We start from the raw sequence: 25076 nt of genomic DNA on the forward strand, positions 1-25076 counted from the left end.
ATGGACTTTGACCAAACACTAATAATAATAATAATAATAATAATAATCCATCCTGCTCACGGACCCCCGAGTCCTCCAGAGCCGGGTCCGTGACACATTATTTATCAAAAGAAAACGGGTGAGACAAAAAAGTTCATGGCTTAAGCATTTTACTTATTTGTCCAGATTCTAAATTGAAATAAGTTTCGGGTTCAGACACAGCAACATCCGAAGCAAAAGTGATGTTTAGGGCACCAGTGTCATAATTATATAATTATTTATATGGTCAAAGGTAACCAGTAGTGTAGGAAGGATTGGGTATCAGTATTCCTGTATTTACAGCTGACATGTGTTTTCTTGTTTTTACAGCCAAATGTCCTCAAACTTATAAGTACATTTTAAATTTCTTTGAAAACCTGACTTAATTTAATGACCGTATTATAATGAGATTTGTAGTAATGAGTAAATCTCAATTCAAGCCTAAGTCTTACCCTGAAAACACCTTCAACACTACACTGCACAATTATTACGCAAGTGAGTATATTTTATGTACTAAACCACATCAGAGGACTGGTCAAGACCTACTTTCAGTTTTCAAAACACTATGTGAAATTGAGGCACACAACGATGGGACCCGCTGTTAAAGTTTCTGGGCTGCCTTTCCTCATAACAGCCATCCCTCAAGATTTTCTCCACTTAAAGCAATGCAGGATTGTAATATCTAGTCTGTTTACTGAATTTTGGCCATATCATAATTTTTATGCATATTTTCCAACTTCAAGCTGTATAAACTTGAGTGCTTATTGGATTTAAGGATATCAGGTGATGTGTATTTGCGTAATGAGTGAGGGTGTGGCCTAAGGAGATTAACACACTATATAAAGGTGTGCATAATTGTTAGGCAGCTTCTTTCTCAGTCTTTCAGAGGGATGCAGCACTCTTGAAATTGATAAGATATTGGGGTGTGAGCACAGAACCATCAATCGTTTTGTTGCAAATAGCAAACAGGGTCGCAAGAAACGTTTTGAGAAAAAAAGACTCAAATTAGCTGCCAAAGATTTGAGAAGAATCAAAAGTGAAGCTACCAGGAACCCATTATCCTCCTGCTGCCATATTCCAGAACTGCAGCCTACCCGGAGTGTCCAGATTTACAAGGTGTTCAGTTCTTAGAGACATGGCCAAGGTGAGGAAGGCTGAAACCCGACCACCACTGAACAAAACACACAAGTTGAAACGTCAAGACTGGGCCAAGAAATATCTGAAGACAGAGTTTTCAAAGGTTTTATGGACTGATGAGATGCGAGTGACTCTTGATGGACTAGATGGAGGGCCCTGTGGCTGGATCAGTAACGAACACAGAGCTCCACTTCGACTCAGACGGCAGCAAGGTGGAGGTGGGGTACTGGTATGTGCTGGTATTATTAAAGATGAGCTGGTTGGACCTTTTCGGGTTGAAGATGGCCTCAAAATCACCTACTGCCAGTTTTTAGAAGACACTTTCTCTAAGCAGTGGTACCAGAAAAGATCTGCATCTTTCAAGAAGACCATGATTTTTATGCAGGACAATGCTCCATCATATGCATGGAGCACTAGCTGCATGGCTAGCCAGTAAAGGCTTTAAGGATAAAAAAAAAATAATGACATGGCCCCCTCGCTCACCTGACCTAACTAACTTGCAAAATAAAACAAAATAAAAACAAACCAACAAACACAAAAACACCAGACATTATGATACAGACTTATAATTTGCACCGATGTTGCGCCCTCGGTGCGCCTGCTCGCTGCTGAAGTCAAAGTAAACTTTATTGTCATTTCCGCTACAAATAGTCCAGTATATAGAGAGACGAGACGACGAGGCTCCAGTTACAACAGTGCAAGTAACCAAACAATATATATATGATGAGTAAGAAAATAAATACACACTTTAGGACTAGGGATAAAGGGATCAATAACCAGAGGGAGTGTTCGCCCAGTGCGCCAAACAGGCTAGGACCGCCACTGCTGGGAGGCTGTGATTGCTGCTGCTCAAAAAGTTACAGATCAAGAAACTGACTCCATGAATGCAAGGCTTGTGACAGTTATTGAAAAGGAGGGTGGCTATATTGGTCTTTTTTTTGTTTTGTTTTTTGACATGTCAAAAATGTTTATATGTCAATTTTGCGTTGTTTTATTATCTGTTACTCATCACCTCCACTGGGATAGCTAACCTGTAAAAGACAGAAACTTAACCAAATGCATTTTTTAAAAGTTTTAATGCCCCTCAATAAGTCACTGACATGACAAAAACATGAACAACAGTCGTGGTCTTTTACTTTTTCTCCCCAGGTTCAAAGACTTCTTCTGATCATCCTTCTAGAGAAAATATAAACAGCAAATCACAAACTATTAAAATTAAGTGTACTTGATCTCTGCTTACACATTAACTGTTAACATTACATATAGCCATCTTTCTAAGAATGCTTTTGCAATCTTTTTTCTGATACATATTAATTAAAAATATTTCTGCATTTTTCACTGGAACTGGTTTGACCCACCAGCTCTAGACATCAGGGACACCTCTCCAGCTGCCAGTTCTTATCTTGCTAAGAAGTACTGGCATAAAGCTCAGGCATTACAGCAGTCACAGTCATGGCTTTAAAGTGAATCCTGTATATCATTATATATGTTACATATTACTAGTGATCAAGTAACTGTTCCTTTTTATTTATTTATCTTGTCCAGTTTTTTATTTATAGTCCTTCATCTGAATGTTTTTCTTTTTTTTTTTTAGTGTCCAAGACACCTGGTAATTCTGCTGGAGATATTATCTGTGACAACGGTAAGTGATACAAGTACTGCATTCAGTCAGGTTTGTGCTGTATTGACTGATTTTAAAATAAACATTAATTATGTGCACGATGAACGAGTTTTACCAGTAGGTTTCACTCATTCCATGATGTATTTTATATTTTCAAAACCCTCCTCATTAATAAATATTTGATTTTTATCTGAACAGAAGACAGACAAAGTTTGGATCCGCCTGTGAACTTCACCAAGGAATCTTCAACACTGAACCTCTGAGAAAAAGTTTCTGCTGCAACAGAAGTTAACAATTTTTCTTCACTGATTTGATGCAGTTCTTGTCACAGTCCTAGGTTGGTGACCCAAGTATTTTGTGTATTATTATTATTATTATTATTATTATTATTATTATTATTGTTGTTGTTGTTGTTGTTGTTGTTGTTATTCTGTGATTTCTCTGTTTTATATGACTTGTAGTGTTGATTTCTGTTTTTGTATTCTAGTTCTTAGGTTTAGTTCTGTGCCCACTGTTTCCTGTTTTACTTTGAAGGTCAATGTATTCTGTTTTGCTTCCTCCCCATCTCGTCTTTGTAATTAGTGTCAGCCATGTCTCCCAGGTGTTTGCTCTTTGCCCGTTCCCCTTCTGTATTTAGTGTTTGCATGTGTTCCTGTTCGTCATCGCGTCGTCCCTCATACTTGTCTCTGTGTTCTGTTTCAAGCTCAGTTTCCAGCCTTCCCAGTTTAGTTTCTGTTTTGTCTTATGCCAGCAATAAAGCTGAGGTCTTTGAGTTTAAGTTCCGCCTCCACGAGTTTGCATTTGGGTCCTATTCCTGCCTTCACACAGCTGCTCCATGACAGTTCTTCCATTAGGAGCATCACACTCAGCACTCTTAATGCAGTTCTCAAATCAGTGACGTATTTCCTCATCCACAGCAGACTTTCTCATTGTTTTTGTAAACACCACTATTGTGTTAATTAATTTTCCATATGAATGTCACAGCTCATCAAAGCAGTTTGTACTTTTGTCAGTCAAAACTGCAGATTTCTCACTTACCTAGATACTGTTAAGCACTGGATTTAGTCTTTTCAATCAGATTAATACAAACTTTTTGTATGAACCATATGCATTATGTGTAAAAGAACAAGTCCAGTTACACACTGTCAGTGTCACTGTTTAGTGAAATTGGCCTTCAGTTGAAAGTAGATAGAATGTGTGGATAGGACAGTGCAGAAAGTGAGAGGAAAGTGGGAAAAGAATGATGACATGCAGAAAATAGTCTGGGACAGAGTTGAACCTATTTATGTTTAAATTATGTTTCAATAATGCCAAACACTTAAACACATAATTGAATTACTTTGTTTTACATATTTGGCACATTCATATGAGGACATGAAATATTGCTGCAAAAAGAGAATCACCCAGCTGTCAGCTATGTAGAAAGGATGCTGGTGTTATTTGTCTCTCAGAAACAGTTCATAACTTCCCTTCAACTCATTCATGTCACCTTAAAGGTAAACCTGTTTCTCCATCACCTGTTCAGCTCTGATGGTTCAGTAAGGACATCTCCTGGTCTCATCTTCATGTTTCCCTCTCACCACATAACCAAACCGACATCATGACCAGCAGCTTTACAGCTGTGGCTCCAGCAAACATCAGCTGATACTAAGAAGTAATATTAAATAAATTCTAACAACAGCTGATCAAGCTTAAACGTGCTGCTGTTGTTTAGCGCGACATCCGCTGGTTTCCTCTTTCTGGCGCAAAGTGGACAATAAACAAGCAAGAGAGAAAAGCCGATCAGCTGATTGTTGATCAGTTTCATGATTGAATTAGCAACAGGAGGGGGAGAGAAGAGGCAGCTGTGCAGCGTAAAGACACAGAATAACTCCAGCTTTGTGTCTTTTTTTCATTCTAGCAGAAGTACGGGACAAATTGTGTTGCTTTTCACCTCAATACCTTTTTCTTCTGTTTGTCTGCCCACAGCCCGATGGCCAGTCCAGCTGTGCTCTCAACTCAGCCACCATCATGCCCCTCCAGCTCATCAGCTGGGAACGTACACCTGGACCAAACCAAACCGTGAAATAATGAGGGCGGGGCCAGAGGCTGACTGGAATTATTCTGTGTTGCCCAAAACAAAACAAAACTAATGCTAGGAAACAAACACGTTTATAAGTACTTTGTGAAGCATTTTTTATGGTTTCTTTTCTTTTTTTTTTAAAGTACTAATAGAAAGTTTTCATCATTTTCCCCCTTACAGGCGGCCCTCGCCACACATATTGATTTAAAATTAATACCAATCAATCCACTGAGAAACTTAACGAGGTTTTATCCACTGGAGGGAGACCAAACCACCACGATTCAGTGAAGCTCGGCGAAATCATATTTGATATGTATTCCTCATCAGTTGCACAAAAATAAATTTTAAAATTTGTTCTGTGCCTTTAAAGACGCTGTGACCTCACAGACCCCAGAGGCAATCTGTACCATACAGCTAACCCCAGATTAAAAATACATAAATAAATTATACATTGTATACCCAGCATAACTACACCTGTCATAACATAAAAAATAATAAAGATAAGATGAACCTAACTTTAACCCTTCCCTTCATCATTCATGGTTCATATGAAGATATTTTACTTTCAGTTTCGTTGATAACCCTAAAGGCTGCGTTTACCCCAGATTTAAGTGACGTTTACTCTCAGAGTAAATTCTTATTGGCTCAGATGGAGCCCAGTGGTGACGTACCTCCTAGTTCTCCTCCTTTTCTCCTATTTTAGCTTTAGCTTTTTCTGGACAACTGAAACATAAAGTCTGTTAAAGGTTTCCGTGTTTATGGTCACAATGAAGGTCATCATCTTCTTTCTTATCCTGGGGATACAGGGAGCAGCGGCAGGTCAGTTTGACTGACGATTTCTGTCGAAAACTGTTTGACGAGTCCCGTCTTTAAATCGTTCATGACGCATTTTTAAACGTTGTTACTCTGCTGTCTCTCCAAGCACTCTAACAAATAAAACATCAGGGAGGAGGCCTGATGCTAATCTGGTGACAATAATCAAAACTGTTATTTTAAAAACGGAATACCATTTTAATTTTCACAAGGAATTAAAACATTTTCACACAACAGCTCACCATTAAAGTTCACTAAAGTTCATTTGACACAAAGTATCTGTAAAAAACTTAGATGTTTAATTATTTGTTCAGCATAAGCTGTATATAAAGAGCCACATGTCATTAAATGGAGTTTATTGTGAATACTTTATGTTTCACAAACATGCGCGAGTTACACCCGGATATGAAGTTCACTGTTTTTCTGATGTTATTGCTTCATTAACAGCACAATGAGGTGACTTTTGTTGTGAGGTGTATAAATAAAATTGAATCGAATTCAAGTGAACTGAATTGAGATACAAATTAAATAATTATTTCTTTATAATTTAATACAGTTTATGTATGTAAAGTGCCAATACACTTTACATACCAGCAATAAGAAGCTGGAAGTGAGAAATGCCAGAAAAGTTTTGCAATTTAAAGACACTCAACCTCAACCAGTGAGCGCTAATGAGAAGTTTTAAACTCACTATATGCCTTGGTCTCTAACACTAACAGATAAATCCATGTACTTTTGATAACTGAAAACTCACCTGCAAACTTAATTAATGAATAAAAGATAAAATCCAAATGCATAAGATAATATTCTCAGAATATCAGTTACTTAACATTAGCTTTTTATTGATAATGTCAATCAAAGATATTGGAAGTAAAGCTTTCTGTAACAATTTTAAGCTTTAACAAAATCCATGAGAAATAAAATAAACAAAGAAAAGCATCGATATTGATATTTAGAAAACCCAACACTGAAATTCTGAAAAAACAACAACAAAAAAACCCCACTAAGTTCATGTCTTTGGACAGTGGGAGGAAGCCCGAGTATCCAGGGAGAACATGTAAACTCCACACAGAAAGACCACGACCTGATGGGGAATTGAACTCAGGACTTTCCTGCTGTGCAGTAACAGTGCTAACCACCGTACCACCATGCTGCCCTGAGTTCAAACCATTAATCATGAAAACTGAATTAAAGTAAACTGAAGGATAAACACCAGTTTTAAAACTTAAAATTGTTTTGTGAAAATCAGGTTCAAACTAGAATCTGTTACAAAACACAAAATTACAACAAACACTGAATATCTATTCATAAATCTATTTTGTGTTTATTGAAGGGACAGCAGGATTATTACAGGATGTCTTTAACGTGCTGCAGTTTTTCTTATTGTGTTATTTAAAAAAATAATGTGATTTATAAATCTGTGTTCCTGAGATCTCACAACATTAACTGTTTCTTACAGTGACCCACTCTCTGAAGTATTTCTACACTGCCTCCTCTCAAGTCCCAAACTTCCCAGAGTTTGTGACTGTTGGGATGGTTGATGATGTTCAGATTAATTATTATGACAGCGACACGGAGAGAGAGGTGCCCAAACAGGACTGGGTGAACAATGCAGTAGACCCACAGTTCTGGGAGAGGAACACTGATATCTCCAGGGGTTCCCAGCAGACGTTCAAAGCCAACATTGAGACTGCAAAGCAGCGCTTCAACCAATCTGGAGGTTTGTTCATGTTTCATTTTTACTGATATTTGCGGTTAATGTTTTCAGTGTGTTTTGTTTTCAGTAGTTAACAGGTTTGTATACAAATGAAAATGTTTCATTCAGATTACAGATTACAATTATTAACATAATAATTCATAATGAATGCAGAACTACAGTCTGGGAAGCTTTAATTTAATGCAACCAGCTTTAAGGATCATGTTTGTATGAACTGATATAATTTGTCAGTTAACTGGTTAGTTGATCAAAATAATTAAGATAAATTTGCGATATTTGCAGTTTTCTGTTTATATTTAGGAATTTTTTTTGTCTCTGAAACCTTGATGATTGTTTTTGATACAATTTCTTAATAATTGATTAATAAGAAAATAATCTCCAGAAAATCTGCAGGATCAGAATAATCAGTCTGAGGTTTGAATATTTTACAATTATTGTGAACTAATATTTGACTTTTATTAAAAACAATCCTGGACTGAAAGTCTCCTTCAGTGGAAGCTTCTAGAAAAACCTCCGGATGGATGGAAACTTAATACCCAGGATCAGGATAAGTGAACCACAAAGGTTAACAAACAAAGTTCAAAGAGGGAGGCACGAAGGACAAACTGCATGTTTAGTCCTAAGCAGCAGCCACTAAGTGAACGATTTCCAGCCTTTTGCAGCCACAGGTGAGTACAATCAACCAGTCATTGCTTCTTGGAGCATCAAAGGATCCCAGGCAGCCAATTGTCTTTGAGGGTTGACACACTGCAATCTGCATACAGGAGGGCTGGCACGAGTTTCCAGATAGCCAGTCAGTGAGTACTGACACTCTTGGATTTGCTTGAAGAGAAAAGGGTCCCTCAGTCGCTCCGAGGCACAGGCACATGTGTGTTGGTCTTTATGGAGGCTGTTTTTCTTTGATAAAGAGAGTATGTAGAAATGTTTCCCCAGTGTCTATCTCCCTAAGATGCTCACACTGTTCAGTGATGATTATCTGTAAGTGGCTTCCATTGAGCCAAAAACAACAGATGTTAATATCCTCTCTTAATAAATGACCGTGGATCAGTGTTTTCTTGTAAAGATATTGTCAATTCTTAATGTATGCTGTGTTCTACAGTTGTTCCTAATGTAAAGTCTTTTTTCTGTCAGGTGTTCACATTGTGCAGCAGATGTACGGCTGTGAATGGGATGATGAAACAGATGAAGTGAACGGATATGAGCAGTTTGGTTATGATGGAGAGGACTTTATAAGCTTTGACCTGAAGACAGAGACGTGGGTCGCTCCTGTACAACAGGCTGTCATCACCAAATACAAGTGGGACAGTAACAGAGCTCTGATCACACAGAGGAAGAACTACCTCACCCAGATTTGTCCTGAGTGGCTGAAGAAGTATGTGAACTATGGGAGGAGCTCTCTGATGAAAACAGGTGAAATCATATAACATGCTGTTTTTTGGCCAGAACAATCTTAATATTTTTCTTTTTCTGACCATTAAAACATAAAAGCATTGACACCCTCGCCCCATCAAAAAAACATCAAGGTTAAATTTTCTCTTTCTCTCATTTCCATTCACACATTGACATTTGCCTCTTCCTACCTTTCTCCTGATTTCTCTGTTACTCCTACATATTAATTACAATTGTTTATTTTTTGTTTATTTTTTGTCATATTTTCCTTTTGCCCCAATTTTCTCTGGCCCAATTTATCCACCATTTACACGCTGACATTTATAACCAGTCTCTCCCAGCCTCCATTTCTTTATCATACATACACATGCTAATAGGCTTTTTTAAAGTCTTAACTAAGGCATTGAAATTACATTACATCCCACAGGAATTACATTAGTATGTACATAATAGTAATATAGCATCTATCTTTCTCTTCTCTCCTTAGTTCTTCCCTCAGTGTCTCTCTTCCAGAAGTCTTCCTCCTCTCCGGTCACCTGCCACGCTACAGGTTTCTATCCTGACAGAGCCGAGATGGTCTGGAGGAAAGATGGAGTGGAGGTTCATGAGGGTGTGGAGAAAGGAGAGATTCTCACCAACAATGACGGGACCTTCCAGATTAGTGTTGATCTGGATCTTTCATCAGTCACACCTGAAGACTGGGAGAGGTACAACTGTGTGTTTCAGCTCTCTGGTGTGAACGAGGACATGGTCACCAAACTGGACAAAGCAGTGATCAGAACCAACAAGGGTAAAAGTGATGAAGGTAGGAAACACGCATTTAGTTTACTGTAAAAATGGTGCAGTTCACGTGGTTTTATTTGAGTTTGATGAAAAGTTTAATTCCTCGCCCATTGTATACAGATTTATTAAATTTTTCATACTGATACTGATTTGTTAATTTCTTAATAAATATTAACATTTAAAGTTTTGAGCGCTCTGATTCAAATTATTGCCCACTTTGCTGTCTTTTCACTGTTTATTTAAATTTGTGAGTGTCTTTTTCCCCCCGTATTTTTATTTAATTGCCAAACTGAAGTTTGTCTCTTTTAACGTGTTTCATTTGTTCAGGTTATGATTTATTTGTTGTTGTGTCATCTACAGGAAATTTCCTCGCCAGGATCTTTGCGACCATGAAACAATGGTTCTCGCAGTGATTGCTGTAATTGGTTTCATTGACTACAAAAAGAGAACAGGTGAGAGACAAAAACAGAAATCCCTTTTACTCGATGGTTTATCCAAAACAGAATAAGCTCCACAAGGGCCAGAGTCACAGTTCCATAAGAATAGGAGCTGTGTGACAATGTGAGAAAAGATACGATGTATAACATTTTGTAAATGTAACTGAAATTATTTTTTCTTTGTAATTGAGAAAAACGTCCCCCATCTCATAAACTTGTTTCTATTCTGTTTTCTCTGATCCCCCATGCCCTGCGTAGAATAAAATGTTTTCTGTATTTTATGTTTAATAACTTTTCCAGGATTTTCCATTTTTGAGAAAATGTCAGATCAGAGCAGGATGTGGACTAACAGCGTGTTTGTGACGTGACTTTCTGAGTCTCTAGAGCAAATGACAAACAGCCCTGCAAACAGTGAGATTACTGCATTTACTATTTTACTTCTTTTTTGTGCTTCAAAATCACAAGAGATGATTGCTAGATTGAACTGGGAATGTTAATATATCTTATTTTGTCTTTTTAGGTTTATGGACAAATTTTGCACTGAAACAAGAAGCATCAACAAGCCTCATTTGCCCCCATAAACTGTGACCTCATCAGCTGTTCATCATTCACATCATAAAATGAAGTGTTAAGATCTAGTTATGTTGTGGATTTTTTTATGACATATATACCTGTATACACTGGACATATACTCACATGTATACTATGTAATCACATATATTAGTATACACCATACACACCTATACTGTAGTTTTTTATATATTGGAATCACTGTGTTAAGCATTTAACCTACATGCTCGAAATCACAAGACCCATAAATTGAGGTCAAATATTATCTACATTTATATTAATAAAGTTTGTGCCACTTGTTGTATGAGCACATGCTGATGAATACTGTTTGAAATGTAATAATTGGGATCAATAAGTAACCTCTGATAGTGTTATGGCCAACCCCATCCAAACATAGGGTTAATTCAACTTGGCACTGCTGAGGATGCACCTGAGACTCTTTTCTCCCAAAGTTGTGAAAAACCTTTCTTTATCAAATATAGTGGCCCACCTCAAACCAGAGTTTGCCAAGGTTGTCAGGATGATTAACTGTTATCTGTGAGATTTGTAGACTTTTGGACTCACTCTGGCCATAAAACTGACAAAGGGATCCAATTAAAAATGATGGATGCTGGGAATAGGGCTCGGAAAAGTTTCGGAGTAACCCAGAAGGTTAAGTGACACAAGTGTCGGAGATTAAAAAAGCTGCAAAGTGCAAGTGGGTTTGACAACCGCTTGGGGGGAAAGGATTGACAAACATATTACATCAATAATTGGGGTAATATTGATATTTATAGTGTTAAGAAAGTACTTATTAGTTTAAAATTAATACGGTCCAAGTAAAAAACAAGGAAGGAAAGTTACCAAACAGCAGGAAGAGGGATCACTGATCCCATATAAAGGAAGGTTAGATATGCCCGGGCAGCTTTTTTTTCCTGGCTGTCATTTTATGTGTCTCTGCTGTTTATGCTTAAAGGCTCTACACCCTTCGCTTTGCGGGCTTGCTATATGCTGTTGTGCGGTATTGTACTGTTTTGCTGTGCATATAACACTGTTTAATAAACTCAGTTTTAAGAATTCTACTCTTTTCCAGAGGATCTAAATTGATGAAATGGTGCAAGTTAAGGTGGGTTTGTTTCATGGCTGCCATCAAAGATGAGTTTTAACCTGCTTGATTTTGTTAATCAACCTACTGTTAAAAAGATTGAATTGTGCCATGAAGTGTTGCTGCTCACTATAAACTTTTGGTACCAAAATATGGTGTAAAAAGGGACATTAAGCAGGCATTGCTGGAGGGGTTCATTGAGTTGGGTAGACTCAAGACTCTTTAGCGCCCCCTGGAGCCTCTGCTTATCCTGTTTTTTCAGATAGAACGGAAAAACAAGCTATAATTGCTACACCTCCGGGTGCCCAAGTCAAGCCAGATGCAGCTCCACAAACCCTGTCTCGCTTTAAGCCTTTCTCTCCAGAACCCCAGAAATCTAGCAGTGATGCAAAGCTTAAGGTTCACTTACTTCATTTACAGATAGAGGCCCAGGAGAAGGTGCAAAAAGCAGATTATGATTTCCGGCTACAGATCCGTAGGCTTGAGATAGAAGCTGAAAAGGAAATAAGGTTAAAGCAGCTTCAAGTAGAAGCATTGAAGATATCCTCAGGGCAGAAGACGCATGCCACTTGAAGAAACCCCAAAAGTCTGACAAAAGTTTTGAAGTGAGCAAGAACATTGCATTAGTACCTACCTTTTTTGAGTCTGAGGTAGATTCATATTTTAATGCTTTTGAAAAGATGGCTACTGCTATGAACTGGCCAATAGACATGAAGTATTTTAGTTCAGTGTAAACTAGTGGGCAAAGCTCAGGAGGTGGTAGCTTTACTTTCCTTAGAGCAGAGTATGAAATGTGAAGTGTTGAAAGAAACAATTGTACGTTCCTATGAACTGGTACAGGTAGAAATTTAGGAATCACAAGAGGTCTAGCAGCCAAACATACATTGAGTTTGCACATGAAAAGAGGATCTTTTTGATAAATGGTGTGCTGTTAACGGAGTTGGTGATGATTATGAATCACTGCACGAGTTAATGCTATTGGAGGATTTAAAAAATCCTTTACGTGAGAGAGTCATAATGTTGTTAAATGAACAGAAGGTGATGTCAATGTCAAAAGCAGCTGTGTTGGCTGATAAGTTTGTGTTAACACGTAAGAATGTTTTTTTGGATTTTTTTTTTTTTTACCCCTATTTCTCATCCAGACAAACCCACAGCCTTGCACCCTGCACGGCTTGAGTCTGGTCGCTCCGCTGCTAGGCCAGTGAGACTACCTTCACCTCCCCGTGAGGGTCATCTCATTGCAGAGTGTCTGGCATAAAAGCGCAAACAGCAACTCTCCTCACAAGCAAAAGTGTGGGACTGACTAAAGCTACAGAGAATGGAATGACATTGCAGCCTGACTATCACCATGATCCCTGTTTCAAACCCTTCATCCTTGAGTGAGTAGTTTCACTGACTGGGAATCCGAAAGGTCAGCAGCCAGTAAAAATACTGAGACACGGGGGCCTCTCAGTCCATCATTAGAGAAGAGATCTTACCATTTTCAGAGGAGTCATTCTGCTAATCTAGTGTCATTCTCCAGGGAGTAGAACACAGATTCATATCTGCCTCTTTGCACACGGTTCACATCCAGTCTTCCTTAGTTAGTGTGATTGTTAAAGTTGCTGTTCATTCTGCATTGCCTATCAAAGGTATTGACTTCATCCTAGGTAATGAACTTGCTGGAGGCAAAGTCATGCCCATTCCTGAAGTGTTAGACAGACCAGAGCTGAATCTGGAGTCTACCTCAGCCCATGACCAGCCTGATATTCTTCCAGCTTGTGTCGTTACAAGGGCTTAATCAAAGTAATGTCCTGACTTGGCTGATTCCTTTGAGGTCAGATCTCTCTAGTGATGCTGTCACATTTAAGTCTGGATCTAGGGGTCAGGCCAAAGTTCCACCTGCTGATAAAGCACAACCAGCCCTGCATTTGCCAGTCTCCCGAGAAGAATTAATTACAGCACAGAAAAATGACGTAACCCTGTCAAAGTGTCACTCTTCTGTCCACAGTCAGCAGGATGCCAAGAAGAAAAAGCTGGCTTACTTTTCAGATGAAGGTCCACTGATGCACAGATGGACGGCTGAGGCCTACTGTCTATTGTACCCAGGTACTGTCCTTAGCACTTTTTTTTTTGTTTTCAAGAAAATAATAGTGATGATTTTCTTTGTGCTTTTAAGTGGGGAAAAAGCACATTTTCTCATTTGTTTTTTGCAGCTGTCTTTAACAAGATGGAGTATTTGGTCAAATGGTATAGATTCTTTTATACTATTATTACCTAGTGTTTTTCTTTTCTTTTTCTTTTTTTAAACTTTGCCTTCTTTTACTATACGCTTGAAGTAGAATATCAAATATCCATCCATCCATCTTCATCCGCTTTGTCCGCTGAGAATATCAAATATTCAAATAATATTCAAAACCACAGTTACATTCCATGTCTACCCATTATTTCACACTGGACGAATCCAGTCTCAGTGCAATGTCTTTTGTCCTCTGAAGAAGAAAAAAAAACCTTTTGCACTGAAATCTGCCTGACAATTGATGATGGGGAAGTTGTCAGGCTAATGTTGTCTAAGGAGCTTGGAAAGAAAAGCGTCTGGACTTCTTTAAGTTGCTTGAAGACGTTTCACCTCTCATCCGAGAAGCTTCTTTAGTTCTAAGATCAAATAGTAGAGAGTCTCAGATTTTAAGTATGGGGGGGCAGTGAACCTGCTAGTTTTTGTTTTTTCTGAAATTTTTGTTTCTGTTTGCCAAGTAAAATACCACAAGCATCTAAAAATAATACTTTTCTTGCTCTGTTTACCAGCAATTTGGAAATACTAAAAAAATTTTAGGGGGGGGTGTAATTCTGTTCTCATCCGTACTCATATCACAGTTAAATACAAGGTGACACCAAATCTAGTTACCAATACATTTCAAATAGTTGTCAACTGTTGCATGTATCTTTAAAGAATAAAATCTGCCATTCTTGCAAATAGTGATCAATCTCTGAGATCCACAGCCAGTAAAAAGTGCACTCCCGTCTTCAGCACACATGAAACAACAACAATAAATCATATTTGTTTCTTACTGATAGTTCCAGGACAACATACCGTGCCCAAACTTGACACAGAGATAGAGGACTGTGAGAAACAAGCTACTAAAAAGTGTAATGGATTTGATGAATAGGTTTAAACTAAAAGTCAGTTGTCTTTTTCAGGTATCAAGGGAGCAAGACAGCAGGGAGTCACAAGAGATGTCTTTTTGCAGATAAGAATAGTTATCTGATGGACATCATCCCCTGGGCCCCTACCAGAAAATGCAAGTCAAAGTTAAGACCACATAAATATGGGCAAAGTTAGGAACTGAATAGGATTTACACCTCTTCTGGTGTCACGCAGTCACCCATCCTCATCTTCTTCTTGAGTAGAGTGAGGGCTAAAAGTGAGATTTGGCAGGTGGGGGAACCTTTAGATTGGTTGTTGTGGCTCAGTGTGAGGAAATGAATCAAAACTCACAATAATTTCTCTTTTGAGCTCTAGTAGATTTTCTCCGTGTACATGCTGTGATCAACTGACCTTTGCTGTTGCTCTGAGGTTTACTGCTTTGCACGAATTTAGCCATCTTGGCTGATTTCTATTTGTTACTCGTAGCTGGTATAAAGGTTGAATTCAGTGAATGAATCTGAGTATCATCGGTCTAAATTCAAATTAATCTCTGCTTAACATGATGTAACATACAGTGGCTTGCAAAAGTATTCGGCCCCCTTGAACTTTTCCACATTTTGTCACATTACAGCCACAAACACGAATAAATTTTATTGGAATTCCAGGTGAAAGACCAACACAAAGTGGTGCACACGTGAGAAGTGGAACGAGAATCATACATGATTCCAAACATTTTTTACAAATAAATAACTGCAAAGTAGGGTGTGCGTAATTATTCAGCCCCCTGAGTCAATACTTTGTAGAACCAGCTTTTGCTGCAGTTCCAGCTGCCAGTCTTTTAGGATCTGTCTCTACCAGCTTTGCACATCTACAGACAGAAATCTTTGCCCATTCTTCTTTGCAAAACAGCTCCAGCTCAGTCAGATTAGATGGACGGCGTTTGTGAACAGCAGTTTTCAGATCTTGCCACAGATTCTCGATTGGATTTAGATCTGGACTTTGACTGGGCCATTCTGACACATGGATATGTTTTGTTTTAAACCGTTCCATTGTTGCGCTGGCTTTATGTTTAGGGTCGTTGTCCTGCTGGAAGGTGAACCTCCACCCCAGTCTCAAGTCTTTTGCAGACTCCAAGAGGTTTTCTTCCAAGATCGCTCTGTATTTGGCTCCATCCATCTTCCCATCAACTCTGACCAGCTTCCTGTCCCTGCTGAAGAGAAGCCCCCCCCAGAGCATGATGCTGCCACCACCATATTTGACAGTGGGGATGGTGTGTTCAGAGTGATGTGCAGGGTTAGTTTTCCACACATAGCGTTTTGCATTTTGGTCTCATCTGACCAGAGCAGCTTCTTCCACATGTTTGCTGTGTCCTCCACATGTTTGCTGTGTCCCCCACATGTTTGCTGTGTCCCCCACATGGCTTGTGGCAAACTGCAAACGCGACTTCTTATGGTTTTCTGTTAACAATGGCTTTCTTCTTGCCACTCTTCCATAAAGGCCAACTTTGTGCAGTGCTCCACTAATAGTTGTCCTATGGACAGATTCCCCCACCTGAGCTGTAGATCTCTGCAGCTCGTCTAGAGTCACTATGGGCCTCTTGGCTGCATTTCTGATCAGCGCTCTCCTTGTTCGGCCTGTGAATTTAGGTGGACGGCCTTGTCTTGGTAGGTTTACAGTTGTGCCATACTCCTTCCATTTCTGCATGATCGCTTGAACAGTGCTCCGTGTTCAAGGCTTGGGAAATCTTTTTGTAGCCTAAGCCTGCTTTAAATTTCCCAATAACTTTATCCCTGACCTGTCTGGTGTGTTCTTTGGATTTCATGGTATCGTTGCTCCCAATATTCTCTTAGACAATCTCTGAGGCCGTCACAGAGCAGCTGTATTTGTACTGACATTAAATTACACACAGGTGCTCTCTATTTAGTCATTAGCACTCATCAGGCAATGTCTATGGGCAACTGACTGCACTCAGACCAAATGGGGCTGAATAATTACGCACACCCCACTTTGCAGTTATTTATTTGTTAAAAATGTTTGGAATCATGTATGATTCTCGTTCCACTTCTCACGTGTGCACCACTTTGTGTTGGTCTTTCACGTGGAATTCCAATAAAATTGATTCATGTTTGTGGCTGTAATGTGACAAAATGTGGAAAAGTCCAATGGGGCCGAATACTTTTGTAAGCCACTGTAAATGCTGCTTACAAATCAGCAATCTCTTACAACTTCATTTATGATAAATATATATCTTTTACTTTCATTAGTGCTTTGTGACTTTTATTTAAGTGTGATTTTGACTGCAGGACTTTTACCTATAAAGCATAAAAGTGTCTTGTTTTAATACTCTGTGATAAAGTAGGATACTAGTTAGTGAAACACTTATGTTGCACTTCTTTTACATTAATTTGATCCTATATACCAAAGACGTGCATTTTAGGTTACTGGTAATTTAATGAAGCATAGGTGTGGATATGACAGTGTATGGTTTGCCTTCTCTCTACTGGACTTGAGACCTATTAGGGTGTATCTTATCTCTCACTAGGTCTCTCACTAGGTTGCCAGTTGAATTTGTGGGTTGCTCAGGGTAGTCAAGGTTAATTGCATAGGAGTGTAAACAAATATACATGAATTTGATTAAACAACCTAGAGTGACATAGTGGTTAAAGACATAGGGCCACAGACTAGACACCTCCAGGTCTATGCTTCTGGGGTCATTCTGGCCTGATAAGTTTCACTTTCCAAAAAAACGTCTGTTCTTTCATTTTACCTGGTTACTGGTAAGGCGCACCAAGCTTTGAATTCCTATTGGTCAAAGTCCGCATACTGCGCATGCGGACTCAGCGGCAGTTTCATTTCTACTGTGGCGAAGTCAAAACAGTAAACGGGGGTATTCATTTTTTTCTTCTTAGTTCGGTGTTGAATTAAAAATGAGGAGTTTTATTGTACTACTTCTTTACTGGACAGTGTCCGTGTCTGCAGGTAAGCTCAATACAAAATGTCTGAAACTGTTCTTTAGAGACGAACTAATGTTGACATTTTTTCCACAGAATAGAAGTCAGAGTGACGATGGGAAGTATAGATGAGATAAAGAAGGTTTAAATTTGAACTGATCCGTCGCTCTGTCTCTCTGTCTTTAATGGTGTGTTTAATATATGGTTATAAACAAACTTGCCACACTACTTCGTCACTGCTATTTGAGACATCACCCCAGATAGCAAGGAATATGAAAACCAGTCAAACTAACACCAGTGCACTGGTGTTAGTTTGACTGGTTTTCATATTAAAAGTGTCAACCCCTAGTAAGAAACTTTTTCTAGTCGCATATTCGTCATATTTATGAAAATCTTAGAAGCGAAAAGAACAACGAAAGGCAGTTTGGCATCTCTCCATGTGTGTGAAGTACACAATAGCGAAACTATTTACACAATAACAGACAAATTTACATTTACACATGAAAGATATGTACAAGTTATACATACACCTGCAAAACATACACACACATACATACATACATATATGAATATATACATATATGCATCTGTACATACACACACATATTTCCACATACACGCTTACATCTATATACATGCCATCTAACTAGCAGGTGCATTGAAAGGTGCAGTGTGGTCAGTGATATTGCACTATGCTAAATAAGATTTTAATAAATACAGTTTAAAGAGGTAGGGGTGTTGGTTGCATTGAAGTATAAACAGAAATATGATTTATAAATAAAGTGTAATGTCGATGAGTGTTGGCAGTGCAGTTATTTTCCAATCAGGGTGGAGGTAGGGCGTGTTTGACAGCCTGTGGGTAAAAACTTCTGTTAAGTCTGTTTGTCTTTGACCTGATGGACCTGTAGCGTTTACCCGAGGGAAGGGGGGGGGAGTGTCCAGGGTGTGAGTGAGGGGTCTTTAATGATGATGCTGGCTTTCTGCTGAAGTCTGCCAGTATAGATGTCTCTGAGGGGGGTTAGTGAAGTGCCGATTGCCCGCTCTGCTGCACTCACCACCCGCTGCAGTTTCCTCTTGTCCTCCGTGGTGCAGCAGTTGAAACAGAGTGTGCAGCAGTAAGTCAGAAGGCTCTCGATGGTGGAGCGGTAGAAGTTTACTAGCAGTCTTTGGGGTAATTGGGCCTGACGTAGTTTTTTGAGGAAGTACAGCCTTTGTTGTGCTTTCCCTACCTGGTGGGAGATGTTTGTGGACCAGGTTTTTTCATTTAGTAACAAAAAAAGGATTTTTGAACTTAATTTTTTAAAAACATGTACTTTTCTAAGAGTTTTTTTTTACATATAGATTACACATACTGACCAGTGGGTGGCAGGGTATGGAGTGACACATCAATTTCTAATGTAGTGGTTTTTGTGCAACTATACCATCAACACTGACACAAATACAAGAAAACAGCCTTTGAGTAGCTGTCCACTGTTGTGACCTCTATGCATGAAAGGGCTAGATAACTGCATACATTCAAATAGACTATTCCAGCAAAAATCAGGGAACTTTTTCTGAAGGTTACTGTTTGCGGAGTTCTTTCAAACGCCAAGCACAACAGAGGTTTCTGTAATAAGCAGGTAAAGAACTCAAACACAATAACCTGCAAACTAATAGGAAAGTATAAAAAGGATGAAAAAACTTCATTTGTTCTGTTTGTAAAGGAATGTACATGTATCTTACTCTGACAACACAGAAGTCCACCTCTGCTTCTAGTGTCTGTTAAGTGTGCCTTTATGTGTGTGTTTTAAACATATAAAGACAGGAGGGTTGAAGGCTGCCCACTCAATAACTTAGAAACAGTAGTGCTATTTTTGTTTTATTTTTTCTCTCACTGGCTGAAAGAAAATTTATATTTCTTAACTCTGGAATGAAAGGTCAAAAACCACATTTGAGTGAGCTGAGCTCAGTTCTACTGCCAATCTAACCACTGTACTATTGTGGGCTACTGGGCTAGTTAAAGGAACTGAGACAAAAGTCAAAATATCTGCCATGATAAAGGTTTATTTCCTATTTTTCCACAGACTGTAAAATAAATGGAAATTTATTTTGATGCTACTGTTGTTGTCTAAGGTTTTCTATTTTGTCCAATTGAACTTTGACTGTTTCAGTGAAAGTTTCAGGTGACTGGTCCCAGGCCTTGCAGTTGGTAATCCTCACGATGGTATAGAGTGAGCAGAAGCAGGTGGAGATGAAAGCATATAGCACAGATTATTCTAATATAATGGTAGTATTATGGCTGGGACATCATGAATACTGTAAAGACATCTGTTGAAGTTAGAGTGATATAATGACTTTCTATGTATGGACAGCATCAGCACACTGAAAGATCATTCCTTGAAATTATATATATTTTTAATGTTAACGTGCTAAATATGACATTAACTCACATCACTGAATATAATACTGACAGTCTTGTAAGAAATTAATCTATATAACAGCAATGTCATCTAATTCAAAGTCTCATCATTGTTACAGTGAAACATTCCTTGAAGTTTTTATTCACTCAAACATCTGGAGTCCAGAGCATCCCTGAGTTTGTGGTGGTTGGACTTGTTGATGAAGTCCAGGGAGGTTACTATGATAGCAACACAGGAAGACCAGAACCCCAAACAGAATGGATAAAAAAACTCATGAAGGATGATCCTCAGCACCTGGAGTGGTACACCTATCGATCTTTGGATTTCCAACACTCATTCAAACATTACATTGAGGATTTGAGGAAACGTTTCAACCAAACTGAAGGTATGAATTTGTTTCATTTGTTGCTGCAGAATTTATTTTCATCGTGGTTTGGTTTTTTAGAGTAGGTTAGATATAGAATGTAAAATATGATAATGTGATGAGCTACTTTACTCACAACTGAAAAGAAAAGAAGAAAAGAAAAGAAGAACAGTGAAAGAAGCAGGGAAAAAATTTGAGCCTTCCACATAAGTTAATAGACTGTTTTTTGTGTGTGCTAGTAACAGTATGATCCTCTGTTTTTGTGTCTGTAATGCTGACATCTGGTTTCCTGTTGTTATTGTGTATTTTTTTCAGGTGTTCATATTTTGCAAAAGTTGGATGGCTGTGAATGGGATGATGAGACTGGAGAGGTTAATGGGTTCAATCGATATGGTTATGATGGAGAAGATTTTCTAATATTGGACCTGCAGAGACTGACATGGATTGCTCTAAAACAACAGGCTTTCCTCACCAAACTGAGATGGGATGATGAAAAAGAACGATTAGAATACAACAAAATCTTTTACATCCATGAATGCCCTGAGCTTTTGAAGAAGTATGTGCAGTATGGGAGGAGCTTTTTGCAGACAGCAGGTAGAATTATAGAATCTGGTGTAAAAAAAATAAAAAATTTATATGACAATTCAAAGAGAATGTAACAACTTCCTATCTCTTTCCAGTTCTTCCCTCAGTGTCTCTCCTCCAGAAGACTCCCTTCTCTCCAGTCAGCTGCCACGCTACAGGTTTCTATCCTGACAGAGCCGAGATGATGTGGAGGAAAGATGGAGAGGAGACTCATGAGGGTGTGGAGAAAGGAGAGATCCTCACCAACAATGATGGGACCTTCCAGATGAGTGTTAACCTGGATCTGAGATCTGTTAAAGCTGAAGACTGGAGGAGGTACGACTGTGTGTTTCAGTTCTCTGGTATCAATGAAAACGTCACCACCACACTGGATAAAACAGCCATCAGGACAAATGAAGGTAAGAAAATAATTAGAAATGATGAAGATGTGTTGTTTGTGTTGTTTTGTGTTTGAGATGATGGGTGTCATAAAATATTGACTTTATTTTCAAAATGTAATTTTACTCTTTTTATAGCCCACAATAGACCTCCTCATATGACACATCATATATAAACAGACTAAAACAGAAAAAACCCCACAAACACAAATAATTTGTATTTATTACTAACTAATCAATCATGGTTTGCAGTTGTAGCACTGACGCTTTAAGTTTGGATTTTTATAATATTAGTTTAGTATTAGTATAAGTCAAAAAAGTTAAAGACGTTAAGGATAAAAATGACAGTTTTCTCTTTATTTTTATTCAACATTTTTTGTCAATCATTGAACAAAATATTTTAGTGTATTTTTTTTTTTTACAAAACAATATTTAAAATAAATAAATCTGTCATTTGCTGTTCTTCTTCTTTGTTTTTTCGTTTGTTTGTTTTTAGCCTTATCGGAAGTGCCCAACATCACGATCGGCCCCAGCTCCATTTCCATCCCCATCACCATTGTCACTGCTGCTCTTGTTCTTGCTGTCATTGCACTAATTGGATTCATTATTTACAAAAAGAAAACTGGTGAGTGAACCAAAGTGTCCAAATATGATCTTAGTATTTTTAGTGTTTTACCAGGTTGCAAATTAAAACAAGCTTCAGGTCAGAGTGATGATACTATTACAGTATTATCATAGTAATAGAAGGAACCAATGGTAAATAAAGTAAAAGGTAAAGTAACATAGAGAGCACTGTAAAGCAGTTTGAGTTAGTGGTGTAGGGATCAGTGTTTTTGTATTTACAGCTATGATGTCTGACATTTGATTCTTTGTTTTTATTTACAGCTAATTCTTCTAAACCTTGTAAGTAAATTTTCCATTTAGGCCTTTTGAGCAGATTTCTGTTCAAATAAAAATGTGTTTCACCGAATGTGAATTAGAGACTAAAATTAAATACATGGAAACAAAGGAGTGTGTTGGAAATGAATGACAGCATCACTACAGAGCAGCTCAGCTGGTGTTGATATCTTGATTTTTCTTTTTTTCTAGACATGAAGACTTCATCAGAAAATGATCCTGACAGGATCCCTTCAGGTGTGTCTGCTTGTGCTGGATTGGGGGATTTGTTTGTGTCCTCATAAAAATTGTAATGTAGTGGCTTTATTTTTTAATATTTGTAAACATCAAAGTAGAATATTGGATATTCAAACCATGTGTTCATATAGTCCGTTAAAATAGTTGCTGTTCATAGTTACACAGCACTAAACAGAACAAAGCAATTAAAGCATCAGTACTAAAAAACAAGTACCTTGGAAACATAGACGGCCCTGTCTACGTTCAGTAATATTCTACAGTAACAAACCAGCTCTGTGAATCACTGCAGGTCCTGTAATCTTTAATCTGCTTTCTTGGTCATTTTTCACCACCACACATCTTCATTTTTCTTCTTCTTCCATGGCCAGGATGTTGCCCCAATAAACTTTTTACCTGAGCAGCTCCTCCATATTCACTAACTGAGATTTCTGTAGTGCTCACATAAATATGTTTTATAAGCACTGCAAAATTTTCTGACCTACACAATGAAACAGTGCTCACATATTTTAAAAAGTTAAATATTCAAGTGACAGAAACAGAACGATGAACCCTCCTGCAACTGAGAAAACTTTCTCCTCGTGTCTGTGTTTGTGTTCATGCTGTTTGTATTTAACACTATCATCAACATCAACAGATCATATTATGTTTTTAGTTGAACATAATCATTTTGTTAATCATTTTGTATTTTTCCTCCTCAGATTCAAAACCTTCTTCAGACATAACCATCAAAACTGAGCTGATGACAAGTACGTACAGGCTCTCTGTGACACACAGTCTTAATCTTTGTGTGGTACTGCAGGTTTTCACTCATGGAGTTTTATACTTTGATGCATTTTGAATTATTAAAAACATTTCTGAACTGTTCAGCTGGTCTGACTCACCAGCTGTAGATTTCAGGTATAAACCTGCCATCACCATCATATCACACGTTTCTTCTCCTACAGTCGATTGTTTTTGGATTTTAAATGCTCTTATCTAAACAGAACAACATCCTCAGAGGGAGCAACATACATGCTGAACATGCAACCACTCGCAAAGATCTAGATATAACAAACTAGACATTTTTATGACAGTGCACATCGCTCCAGTTGCTGTTTCTTATCTGGGTAAGAACCAGTCGCTTCCACTAAAACCTCATATCTGAAGAATAACAAGGCTGTGTAACAGATTTTTACAGAGGAACAAGTAACTAGTTAAACTGTATCACTAGTGACATGATGGACGAGGAAAGTTTGTGTGGAGATGGCCGTGGCCCAGTGTGTGTGTGACAGCTCCTCCATCATGTTGAGCTTTTGACCTGAATGTTTTTTTTTCTTTAGAGTAATTCTGACAAAGAGTGAAATCTGGAACAAAGGTAAGTGACGTCTCTGAACACATCACATGTACCACATCCAGTCATCTTTGTGTTGCACTGAATGCATTTAAAGAAATCCTTCATTTTTCACAATGACTGCATTTGCTGATGCATGAAGAATTTTTCATTCACTCCTCGTTAATGAAAGCTGAATCTTTCTTTGAACAGGAGACACTTTGAACACTTGGACTAACTTCACTTCATGAGGATTCTGCATCACTGAACTCCTGAGAAAACATTTCTACTGTAATGGACATTTTTTTATTCCAGCCAGGACCAACTTGTGACTGAAACATACACAAAAGACCTCAAACAACACAAAGGAACCAAATTTTTACATTAATGTCATAGAAAAAAAAGAGAATTACTATTTTCTGTGAGAAAAGTTACTTTTTTAGCCAAACTAACTTTATTTATAAAGTGCATTAAAACAGCAAGTGCTGACCAAAATACTTAACATTAATTATTTAATTTTTTAAAATTCTGTTCTTAATTCATTAATAACAACAACCACAATTATAATAATAATATCATAACAATAACATAAACACATACTAATAAAACTACATAAATAAAAACACTGAAAAATAATAAAAATAATAATTGTAATTTTTTAAGTATAATTTTATACTGTTGGTCTTTTTTATACAATAATAAGTAAGTAAACATGATACAGAAGAAGAAAAACTACATCTGTAGGAATTTTGGGTTTATTTTCCTCAGTGTTGGTTCTGAGTGTGTTTTACCACTATTCAGTTTTAATGCTGCATTTGGCCATTTTTTTTGCTACAGCAGTTAGTTCTGTTTGATTTTAGTTTAACTCTGGATGTCTTTCCTGACACAACCTCAAAGGGGATTTTCACCCAGAATTAAACCAACAACCTTTTGCTTACTAGGTCAGTATGCTAACCACTACACCTTTGGAGACATCATGGTTCAAAGTCAATAATGTGAAAATAATAGTTCTCTGAAATGCTTTGACTTGACTGCAGATCAGTTCATTTACAATCACTGTTTGTTTTTTATAAGCACCAACATGAGGCATCTTGAAATACTAAGTATAAGATTTATGAAAGTTGTGATTAATAAAAATAGGAATACTTTGATGAAAGCTATAAATAAGGTATTGCAAAAAAAAGTTGTACTTTATTAATAAC

The 25076-nt window shown here is 37.9% G+C and overlaps 2 protein-coding genes across 9 annotated transcripts in view; both read left to right on the forward strand.

Annotated features, from left to right (window-relative positions):
• The window catches only part of LOC102305191 (class I histocompatibility antigen, F10 alpha chain-like), a 10265-nt gene extending 5376 nt beyond the window's left edge, over window positions 1-4889 (forward strand). Inside the window, exons 6-8 of one of the 4 annotated variants that reach the window (XR_006053661.1) lie at window positions 2750-2797; window positions 2975-3113; window positions 4745-4889. Coding sequence is in view for 2 of the 4 variants with exons in the window: in XM_042217058.1 (XP_042072992.1) it covers window positions 2750-2797; window positions 2975-3039 (113 nt within the window). In the remaining 2 variants the exon portion in view is untranslated. The other 3 variants (XR_006053662.1, XM_042217058.1, XM_042217059.1) reach the window with 3 other exon arrangements.
• Window positions 4890-5496: 607 nt separating this feature from the next.
• On the forward strand, window positions 5497-24449 carry LOC102304888 (H-2 class I histocompatibility antigen, Q9 alpha chain). Of its 5 annotated transcripts, XM_014331183.2 has the most exons (10): window positions 5500-5657; window positions 7111-7371; window positions 8500-8778; window positions 21150-21452; window positions 21928-22056; window positions 22317-22334; window positions 22521-22565; window positions 23264-23311; window positions 23885-23919; window positions 24088-24449. In XM_014331183.2, exons 1-9 carry the CDS (start codon window positions 5597-5599, stop codon window positions 23887-23889), a joined length of 1149 nt encoding a protein of 382 aa, XP_014186669.1. In that variant the 5' UTR covers window positions 5500-5596; the 3' UTR covers window positions 23890-23919; window positions 24088-24449. The 5 variants fall into 5 exon arrangements, 4 of the variants coding, with proteins under 4 accessions (XP_042072988.1, XP_014186669.1, XP_042072989.1 ...); XM_042217054.1 differs by lacking the exons at window positions 23885-23919; window positions 24088-24449 and having other exon boundaries at window positions 5497-5657; window positions 23264-23873; XM_005952360.3 differs by lacking the exons at window positions 5500-5657; window positions 7111-7371; window positions 8500-8778; window positions 23885-23919; window positions 24088-24449 and adding exons at window positions 17594-17734; window positions 20224-20490; window positions 20785-21063 and having other exon boundaries at window positions 23264-23878.
• Window positions 24450-25076: the final 627 nt, after the last annotated feature.

This window comes from Haplochromis burtoni, unplaced genomic scaffold (genome assembly GCF_018398535.1).
Source record: "Haplochromis burtoni strain Fernald_Lab_line unplaced genomic scaffold, NCSU_Asbu1 Contig_1561, whole genome shotgun sequence".
Taxonomy (NCBI): domain Eukaryota; kingdom Metazoa; phylum Chordata; class Actinopteri; order Cichliformes; family Cichlidae; genus Haplochromis; species Haplochromis burtoni.

Coding starts and splice junctions, on each gene's coding strand:
- LOC102304888 (XM_042217054.1), top strand. CDS start 5,597: ATGGTCACAATGAAGGTCATCATCTTCTTTCTTATCCTGGGGATACAG. Junction 8,779..21,149: donor GAGCTCTCTGATGAAAACAG/GTGAAATCATAT, acceptor ATCTCTTTCCAG/TTCTTCCCTCAGTGTCTCTC. Junction 22,566..23,263: donor TCCTGACAGGATCCCTTCAG/GTGTGTCTGCTT, acceptor TTTCCTCCTCAG/ATTCAAAACCTTCTTCAGAC.